We start from the raw sequence: 10,515 nt of genomic DNA on the forward strand, positions 1-10,515 counted from the left end.
CTTGAAGATTTAAGTTTGTGGGATGTAAATTTATGAAGAAAAAATCACAAACTCCTTACATTATATAGTACAATAAATTGTAACGGTTGATGTAATAATAATACTTATTAAATACAATTAATTAATGCAATATCTCTTCATTTACTCTGAATTGTTATATGATTAAATTTTCAATTATTATTTAATTAATTAAATGAGTATGTAATTGGTACGAATTCTCCAATAACTCATATTACTCGAATTTCGTATGTATTATTTAATTAATTAAATATGTAATTGGTACAAATTCACCAATAACTCATATTACTCGAATTTCGAATTTCATATGTATTATTTAATTCATTAAATATGTAATTACTCGAATTTCCTGTGTGCAACTGCTAAAAATTATTAGTTTTAATAACTTGTCCGCAATGCATTCTTTATCTACTCCTTATTCTCCTTTTCGTTTCTTTCTTTTTTAATCCAAACAGTAAATAGAAATGTTTTGTTAAAATTGAGGATCAGTCCCCGGTAACTATTTCAAAATGCAACATCAAACAAACAGTAGATATCAACATCTAAACCAAAACAATCAAACCTTCAATGACTTTTCCTATCAAATTCTTGAAAATTAGGTATGGGACCTTGAATAAGCACAATTGTACATCTAGAGAAAAAAAAATTAAGGAATTTTTAAATAATGGAGTTCCTTCAATATTCATTCACAGTATTAACTATAACTATTTTGGTCAAAATCTTGATCACAACAAGAAAAAATCAACAAAATATATTCATATATTTATAACAACACAAGAAATGTTGCCATCTATATCACAAAGGGCATCCCATCTCTATTTGTGACAAATTCACAGACAACACATGGATGGATCTACGTTTGTCTGAGCATATTTGGAGCAAATCAAGCACACAATAATCCTCAATTCACAAGCCAATCCTCTAAAACACTTCAGCTATTTTGCTTGCTAGAACACGTTCCCTTCTTTCAACGTATCCAAATGGGAACCAACCTGCTCTCCCTTTACATTCTCCCTCCGCCCACCCGCCGCTCGTAACCTATTATCAACAAATACCAGGATTCAAATTTTTAGATATTGACAACACAATTGGACATCAGACAAATAAAAACTGAATTGTGTTTTTATGAAATCGTGAAACCTTTCGAACAACAACGAAATCACCGATTGACAAGGTGAGCTCTACATCAGATTCAGCTTGGTAAGAATGCACAACCTACAGTATGATAGCAAGTCAAGATAATATATATAAAATCAAGAGCTGCAATTAAGGGCTCTTGATGTTTTGTATGTTCAAACCCTCAAGGGGTAAGGATAGAACAAAAAAGGTATAAAATAACCTCGCCCAAGAAGTAACCCATGCCATCTGTGGAGCCATTATTAGATTGAGATGCATATACGCCATTTACTTCCTCGTATGCAGGTGGTGGAGGCATGATGTTCTCCACACTAGTGGGTGGGGGCGCTTCAATTCGTTGTCGTTCATTTATCATCTAATAATAGCAACTTATAGATTTTAATGACTACTTAAAGAAAAAGAATGAGATCAGCTCCAACTAATAGTAAAAGTTGGTTAACATGACATATACCTCACTTTCAAGCTGATCAAGTATCTGTAGAACTCTCTGGTGATAAGTACGTTCTGCTTCAACCTTCAATTAGTAAATGACACAAGCAAAAAGGTTAGATCAGATATCCACATAACATTATTTTGTAATTGGAGTCATAGGCATAATTTACATTACCATAGCAATAAGCCGCTGGAGAGTTAATCTTTGTTGTTGAGCTTCAACAGCAGCCATAGCTGCAGCTGCTTCTTTCCCCAATACAGCCATGTTTGCCTTCAGATCATGCAGCTTTGACTCTGCGGCTTCCAACTTCATAGCAAGCTCAGGAGTTTGCATTTCTCTTGCTTTCGCCTGGCGTTTCGAAACTTCAATAGCCTGTCTAGGTCCAGCAGAAGTGTCAACAATTTTGAAGAAAATAACTTTCAACAGTATAATCTCACAACTGTGTTCATAAGAGGAAAAAATAAAGGAAGTCCAGCAAGGATGTTGGATTCAAGGACTGTGGAGCCTAACAAGTCAGTTTCAGGACAGGAACAAACTATATTTCTTAGTCATATGTCACGGCCCAAATTTCGTGACACGCAGACAATGCGAGTGCTTGCTGGTTGAACTTGAAATGTCGGATGCGGGATTAGCATTAAGGATGAGTACGTGCTATTTAGATGGCATCCTTCCTCGGAAGGGTGCTCGTCTAGGCACTAAACTGGTTCGGGAGCTGATCCCGCTCCTCTGATGAGCCCATGGGAGGGCGAAAACCAGTGAGCACGGAGACGACAAGGCTTACCTCAAGGACTTTGGCCCAACTTGAGGTGCCGCACGGGAGTTGCCTCTGCGTGAAAACTCTGACCCCGTGACAAATGGTATCAGAGCCGATAGTGTGCCAGCTGCGAAGTTTGCCAAGCGCTCCGTTGGCCGCACTGGCGAGTCTAGGCTGGGGACCGCAAGTGGTGTGCTCGAAACAGAATGAGCACGAGTAGGCAGGAAACCGCAGCGAAAAATTCGCCAAGCACTCCAGGGAAGCCACGCTGCCGGGTCCTAAGGAGAACAGGACTGAGCGAACACGGAAGCCGCTCGCACCTTAAGCCTCTGAGTCATGGCCCAACTCGAGGGGGTGTCGGAAGTGGGTGTTTTCGCCAAGAGAAGCGTAAAACACGAGCAGGCAGGGAATCTGCACACTGATCCTGGCGTACAAAAAGTCGTGCACGAGGACGTTGCACGAATTGAGTGGGGGAAAGTGTCACGGCCCAAATTTTGTGACACGCAGACGATGCGAGTGCTTGCTGGTTGAACTTGAAATGTCGGATGTGGGATTAGCATTAAGGATGAGTACGTGCTATTTAGATGGCATCCTTCCTCGGAAGGGTGTTCGTCTAGGCACTAAACTGGTTCGGGAATTGATCCCGCTCCCCTGATGAGCCCATGGGAGGGCGAAAACCAATGAGCACGGAGACGACAAGGCTTACCTCAAGGACTTTGGCCCAACTTGAGGTGCCGCACGGGAGTTGCCTCTGCGTGAAAACTCTGACCCCGTGACACATAGCATAGAACATGGCTAACAATCATAATACATTATACACGTCAACAATCAAGGAAGAAGCCATCTTTTAAATACCTGAGCTTCTGCTTCTTGCCGCATTCTGTCATAGCGTTGAGCAAGATGTCTAGCATCTTCCAATGGAGCTCCCATTACCATTGCTCTTAATGGCTCTGCAACCTAACAAGACAAAATGTTCAACATTATCAGGCCCATGACACAAAGGCCAGACGATAAGAAAAACAATAGCGAGCAAATACTGAATCAAGTTAAAAAAAAAAAATGCCATTGCATGCAAAAAAATTACACCATCATATTTATGCAAGACCAAGGGGCTATCACTGATTAAAAGGGGCAATGGACCAAACAAACTATTTATGCGAATTGGATTTGTTCTCACCTACAAGGCTACAAGCAAAATTTGGTTATCGAGCAACTTTAGCAAAAGTGGTTTTCTCTAAATAGATAAACCTTGTTCTTCACATTTGTCCTTTGCTCTTCAATACTTGGTATTTTGGGTCTTAGACATTAGGCTACATGCAGCTTCACTGACACTCTTCAGCTTAAAAGAAGAGAGATAATTGTAGACTGAAATAATTAAAACGCTACTGAAAAACAAGTTGCACTCCTGTATTCTTTAAAGAATGGAATTTTCAATTGTCAAGATATTCTTCATAGGTGAAGCATCAGAGTATCTCCTTATTTTTGTTGTTCAATTGCACGTATTCTCTCTTAGGCCACGACTAGTTCACCCCCTGTTATAAGATCTTCCTATGTGAGAGCAAGCCTATGAAATATACCCAAGGAAACAGCATCCACTGTGAATTAAACACCTAGTTGCTCACAACAAGTCACAGCTGGTTTACAAGATAGCATCAGTACTCCGAAATATAGAAAGCTTACTCCAGATCATCCATAAAATCTTTCAGAAGTAGCTCAAGCAAGTCTTCCAATAAATATTTAAGCCCACATCTAAATAAATTTCAATAAATAATTTGGATATCTGAATAGGTTATGAAAATCCACTAGACTTGACATATTTAGTAAATCAGGTCAAGGTATAAACTTCTATATGTTTCAAATATGCCATGTTCGATGTCCTAGATGCATATTGACTCAACTTTACATAGAAGGGGAACAGGTTTAAGCTCTCTTTCACCAACATAAAATCCTCCATTTCTTCTCCAGTTGATGGGCAGATGGAGATCGTAATAAAAAGTAACTATTCATCACTATGGGAAAACGATTTATTGAGAGTAATTATTTGCAACAATGATTTAAATTAGTGCAGTGACTCTTTAGTTGCGCCTTCCTGATTTTATCGAAAAGAGGAAACTCCAAGAAGGTTGTATACTCTCCCAGTTCTAAAAAGTCGACAAAATCAATTTTGAAGGTATACAGGCTTCAGTTATTTTATGATTCAGATGGAAAACATAGTTTACAACATATCTTATTGTGCTGATAGATTCATTAGACAAATTTGTTTAAAATGATGATTAAAAATTAGCAAGCGTTTTCCTATAAACAAAGAAGAAAGAAATTGGTGACCTGTGTGCCAAAAGCTTTGAGCAGATTACCACGTTCCTTCTCCATCTGAGCACGAGCCCGACCGTAATTTAGTGCAGCCTTGGACAATGTATTACCACTTGTACATGTATTTTCAGCACCATATTTCCTGCTATCCTCTGACAACTTTGTTCCTGTAGAAAAACAACAGTACACTTGAGTTTAGAAAAAACTTCCATCCTTGGAATTCAGTGAAATGCTAAAGATCGGCACCAGAGTTGGTGTCTAACCCACCTATTTCAACCTGTTTAGAACCTGTGACAATATAACCTTCTACACCACGTACAATGTCCCTTTGAAAATGCTGAAAATGTGCTGTTTGTCATTCTTAAGTTGACAGTTAGAACAAATGAAAGAATAAATAATCAGTACATCGAGTAGGCAACCTTTCCAGCACGTGTCGATATATAAAGCTTCTCAAGTTTCTGATGATGATGGAGCTCTGCTTCATCTGTAACAAGATTATCTGAACCTCCATATCCACCACCCCCAAACTGTTTGAGAACAGCCTAAAGTTCAATAAGGATTAGTGACCTACACATTGCTTTAATAATAACAAAAGACTAAGCCAAGAAGTAATCAGTCAAAATCGTAGTCTCAAAAAAGTAATGAAAAATGATAATGGGGGAATCTCAAACAAATAAATAAATGGCATGAAGCTTTAAATTCATGAGCAAATTTTATGTACATTTTACAGAAAACTAGCAGGCAGAAGAATTGATGCATTAGATGTTAGCATAACAATTGAACTCATAAAGCAAAACCCACACATACAACCTAGATTTCTTTCTTCAAAATCAGAGAAAAATATTGGTTAAGTATGAATTATAGCAACAACCAACAAATTAAATTCGACCAGCCAGATTCTAAAACTGGTTAGCTAGCCAAGTCAGATACTAGAAACCCCATCATACATTATAAGAACAGCTTAGATTACACTAAATCAATCTGTAATTCGCAAAACAAATAAATTCAGCACCATAAATTCTCAAAATGATTTCATCAACCAATCAAAACAAAATCAAATTTCTTCTTAATTTCTCTTTTAAGGCTAGCACAACGGCTGGATAGATACAAAAAATGAAGGGCAAGAAATTAGACGATAAAGAAGGAAGAAGCCATCAAGGAAATGATGCAAAGATATGGAGAAAAGGAAAAATATGGATCTGATAAATTAGGGTTGGAAAAATGAGGTACCTGTTGTTGCTTAGCGACCTGTTCTCGAAGCTTTGTGGCTTGTTTTCGTATTGCTTCCATTCACTGAGTGTAAGAATTAGCGTCTCGTTGTGATTCGATCTATTGGAGATTTGGAGTTGTGAAGCTGAAGAATAATGGTTAGGCAGTAAAGGAAAGGAAATCGCAGGCCTTGGAGTTTGGATGTTCTAGTACAGGAGACATTTCTTCCTATTTCAAAAATTAAAGAGAAAACTCGTTTGAATGTTACCCTGTGGCCGTTTTCATTCTATCTTCTTTACAACTTGGATCATGTGTCTCTTTCATGATTTAGATTTACAACTCATATTAAATTGGAAAAAACAAAAAAGCCTTCTCAATCTTTTCTATTTTTATACATTATATTTATATTTATGGCATTAATCTAGATGATCAAATAAATTCGATTATTCACTAAGATTCTACAGTGAAGATTTATATCTAGATCTAACGGTCATTTAAGATCAAGGTAAGCACTACTGAACATCTCTAATTATTAATACGTTCAGAAAATTTAACTATTTTTTTTTTTGGTAGAAAAGGAAAAGAAAAACGAATAACAACAAACTACCCAGGAATTAGCCTAGGGAAGCTAACCCCAATCCTATCTTCTAAGAGAAGATGAGAGATGAAACTAGGGGAAACAGGAAGGGTAGTAACGCCTAACGTCCCTTCATGGCCCGCCGCCGCCAAGCGATCAGCAACACGATTCTGCTCTCTAAAAATGTGTCTGAACTCTACGAACTCAAAGGAGGAGCAAAGCCTTATAATAGCTTTGATGAGGTTGCGACTGTTAAGACCCATAGAATGATTCTCAGAAATCATTTTGATTGCTTCCAAATTATCAGACTCCACAGAGAGCCTCTTAACACCCAGCCTTTTAGCAAGATTGATTCCAGTAAGAATAGCCCAGAGCTCCGCAGAAAAGGAAGAACCCAACCCTAAATTCTGGGAGAACCCAGAAAGCCAGACGCCCCCTACATCTCTAAGCACACCTCCAGCCGCAATCTTACCGTTACTGAGGCAGGAACCATCAGTATTCAGCTTCACAACCCCCTCTCTTGACCTGCTCCATCCCACGAGATGGACATCACAACACTGAGAGGCTCTGGCAAGGGACTCTCCTTTGAAACTATCGATAATAGAGAAAAGTTTTTTCGAGAAGAAATCAGCTAAGTTTGTCATAAAAACAGTTTTATCTCCAAAAATCTCCTCGTTTCTCCATTTCCAAACTTGGTGACAGATAATAGCAAAGAAAATGTCACCATGCTCCATGTATGGAAGCAACTTTCCTCTAACACCATCAGAGAACCAGTCGACCTCAGAATGTGCCATGAAGGAAGAGAAAATATGGTGTGGGAGAATTTTCCTCCAAACCTCTTTACTATTAGAGCAATCTCTAAGAGCATGGCACAAAGTCTCAATATGGCCTCTGCATCTACTGCAAGCTCCAGAATCAGCCAAGTGCCTTCTGTGCCTATCCGAATTAGTAAGAAGCCTGTCCTTAACGCCCAGCCACAGGAAACTCCTAATACGGAAAGGAACTTTAAGGGTCCAAATCGACTTCCACACATCCGAGGGAGGATCAGATCTAAAGAGAGAGAAAGCTTCAAAGGCCGATTTGCAAGAATAAACTCCATTGTTAGTCAGCGCCCAACAGTGCCTATCCAAGTCTTCCTCTTGATTACTCACCTTCACTCCCCGCATTCTAAGGAGAGTCTCAAGGCTAAAGAAAGTATCAAACTTTGACCAGATCCAGTCCCCTTCCGAGTCAACCACATCGGCAATCCTCCAGTTGCGTATATCACTAGGCGGGGGGGAAGAACACACCTCAATTAACGGTTTATCCCCAATCCAGTTATCAAACCAGAAACTAATGGACTTACCATTCCCCACCTCCAGGCCAACTCCCAAGCAGAACTCATCAAACACAGCACTAAGTCCTTTCCAGAGGAAGGAACAATTAGCAACTCTCTCTTTCGGGCCCCCGAAGATTTTGTCTTTCCGATACTTACCACAAAGGAGGCGAACCCAAAGAGAGGAGGGGTTTTGCCACATACGCCAAAGGAGTTTCATTAATAAAACTTTATTATTGTCCTTTGCTTTCCTAATACCCAGACCCCCAGAATCTTTAGGCTGGCAAACCTCACTCCAAGGCACAAGATGGATCTTCCTGCCCTCCGCAGCTTCCCCCCACAGGAACCTACGGTTAATCTTGTCAAGATCATTAAGCACAGGATCTGGAAGCTTACAAGCCTGCATGATGTGATTGGGAGCAGCACAATTAACAGATTGAATTAACGTGAGGCGGCCAGCGAGAGACAGAGTCTTGGCTTTCCAAGTGGCACACTTCGAATTAGCTTTATCCAAAGTCTCTTTGAAGGAGCCTTTAGACACACGCTCACTATGGAGGGGAACGCCCAGATACTTCCCAAGAGAATCAGTAAGAGGAATACCTGAGAGATCACTTAATCTCTTACAGACTCTCTGATTCATATTCTTAGAGCACATCATCCTAGATTTCTGGATATTAAGCTTCTGCCCAGAGACCGAACAAAAACAATCTAGAATATCCATAATGACTCTCAACTGCTCCTCATTACCCTCAAGAAAGATAAGGACATCATCTGCAAAGAATAAGTGAGTCACCTGGGGACAGAAGCTGTTGATCGCCACAGGGTGGAAACTCCCATTATCAATCGCATCCTGAATCAGGTGAGAGAACCTCTCCATAGCAATAACAAAAAGGAAAGGGCTCATAGGATCCCCCTGACGGATTCCTCTGCCCGGGGAAAATTCCTCCGACATATCCCCATTGACCATAACTTGAAACACAGGAGAAGAAATACATACCTTAATTAAACTTCTCCAGCTGTCCGGGATTCTAGCTCTCTCAAGGCTCTCCATCAAGAAATCCCAATTAATTCGATCATAGGCCTTCTCTAAATCCAGCTTCAGAGCCACAATGCCTTTCCTCCCCTTCCTAAATCCAGCTGTCCGGGATTCGATCATAGGCCTTCTCTATTAATACGTCTGAAGTTATTTGTAATGACTTATTGCTCCCTAAAATCTAGGGGTGAAAGAATGGTAGGTTTTGGACAAATAAAAATGTATACTCTTTAAGAAAGTTTAGATGATTAATAGATTGGATCAATTAATCACTCTTAACCGTCAATAAATCACTTTAAATAAATTCAAAAGGTAAATAAGACATTTATAAAGTTAAAAAGATATTTGACTTTCTAGATAAATACAACGAGAAAGACATGAATTAAGTCATATAGTTACTTACCTTTAGTTATTTGTTAACAACGCAACTAATTATAAGTATGAGAGTCAATTAAAAATGTGTAATCTATTTCATTGTATCTCAAATTACATTTTTATAATTCAAAATCACTATTCTTACCGTTATATTAAGTATTTAAAACTTTCTTTCAAACTCTAAAATATATAATTTCAAATGCAATTAAAATAAAGAGATTGACTCCAAAAATAATGGTTTACCCGATTGAAAGATAAATCTTTGTGAGTCTTTTTGTTAGAAAACGAAAACTATGATTGTTGTTGCTAGCAAATCTCGTATTTTCGCCAAACACCGTAAAAAAACAAAGATATGACAAGAAGCATTTTTATCAAAATATAATAATTAAAAACTCAACATCTCTCTTTTCTTTCTTTCACTCCTCTCTTCTTCTTCTTCTCAATGACTTCTTTTCTTCTTTTTCCTCCATCAAGCAAATCCAATCTCTCGTCTCTTCTTCTTCTTTTTCTTCTATATTTCTGCTTCTTGGTTTTTAGAGACAGAAATAAAGTAAGAAAGAGATGCACTTTAATTTTACGACCTACACGTTGATTTAACAGTAATTGTTAGAGTATCTAAAATCGGTTAGAATGGTTTTTACAGGAAATGATAAAGAAATACAAGCAAATTAATTATTAAGTTTATATGTGTGAAATGAGATTGATTCTTTATGGGATGGTTGGAAATTACTTCACATAGATGAGGTTTAATCAATGCTAATTAATTATAGGCTCATCTCTCTCTCTCAAGCTTGCCACTATGGGTTTTTTTCCTACACTTCTTTCATGAATTTTCCCCTGATTCGCGGAATATATTAGTAACCGCGAAATTCTCCATCATCAATTGATCATTTTGGTGAGAGTCTGCATCTTAGATATAAATTTAAGAGAATTCAAATTAATACAAAATTGTTTGCACCAAAAATAAAGTTTTCTTGATGCACTATCTGATGTATATGTACACTTTTCATGGAGGGAACTTTTTTATGGAATACTTTTCAGGAAACTTTTCCTAAGAAAAATATTTTAGAAAAATTTGATGTACCTTTCTTAGTGCACCATTGTTCCTTCTTGATGTACATTCCCTGGTTTATGTTTCCTAATGCACCATTTTACTTCTTTACATTAGGGGTGGGTACGGTTCGATTAACCGGTCCATGGGGTACTAAAATTAACCGAACCGAAACTATCGGTTTTTTAACCATACAAACCGAAATCGGTCCATGCATATCGGTTAACCGTACGAACGGTTAACCATTAGTTTCGGTTAGGTTTTTCGGTTAACGGTTTTTAACCAATTCTCATAGGTTAACCA

The 10,515-nt window shown here is 38.3% G+C and overlaps 1 protein-coding gene across 1 annotated transcript; it reads right to left on the reverse strand.

Moving 5' to 3' along the window:
* Window positions 1-669: 669 nt before the first annotated feature.
* On the reverse strand, window positions 670-6,096 carry LOC136223887 (SH3 domain-containing protein 2-like). The gene is made up of 10 exons (XM_066012057.1): window positions 5,883-6,096; window positions 5,072-5,194; window positions 4,920-4,989; window positions 4,668-4,819; window positions 3,198-3,299; window positions 1,763-1,960; window positions 1,607-1,669; window positions 1,358-1,510; window positions 1,159-1,233; window positions 670-1,056 (listed from the first exon to the last, which is right to left on the reverse strand). Exons 1-10 carry the CDS (start codon window positions 5,940-5,942, stop codon window positions 940-942), a joined length of 1,113 nt encoding a protein of 370 aa, XP_065868129.1. The 5' UTR covers window positions 5,943-6,096; the 3' UTR covers window positions 670-939.
* Window positions 6,097-10,515: the final 4,419 nt, after the last annotated feature.

The sequence above is a fragment of the Euphorbia lathyris genome, chromosome 3 (assembly GCF_963576675.1).
Source record: "Euphorbia lathyris chromosome 3, ddEupLath1.1, whole genome shotgun sequence".
NCBI classification, from domain to species: Eukaryota; Viridiplantae; Streptophyta; class Magnoliopsida; order Malpighiales; family Euphorbiaceae; genus Euphorbia; species Euphorbia lathyris.

Coding starts and splice junctions, on each gene's coding strand:
- LOC136223887 (XM_066012057.1), bottom strand. CDS start 5,942: ATGGAAGCAATACGAAAACAAGCCACAAAGCTTCGAGAACAGGTCGCT. Junction 4,820..4,919: donor TTCTAAACAGGTTGAAATAG/GTGGGTTAGACA, acceptor GTTTTTCTACAG/GAACAAAGTTGTCAGAGGAT. Junction 1,961..3,197: donor GGCAAGAAGCAGAAGCTCAG/GTATTTAAAAGA, acceptor GGACCTAGACAG/GCTATTGAAGTTTCGAAACG.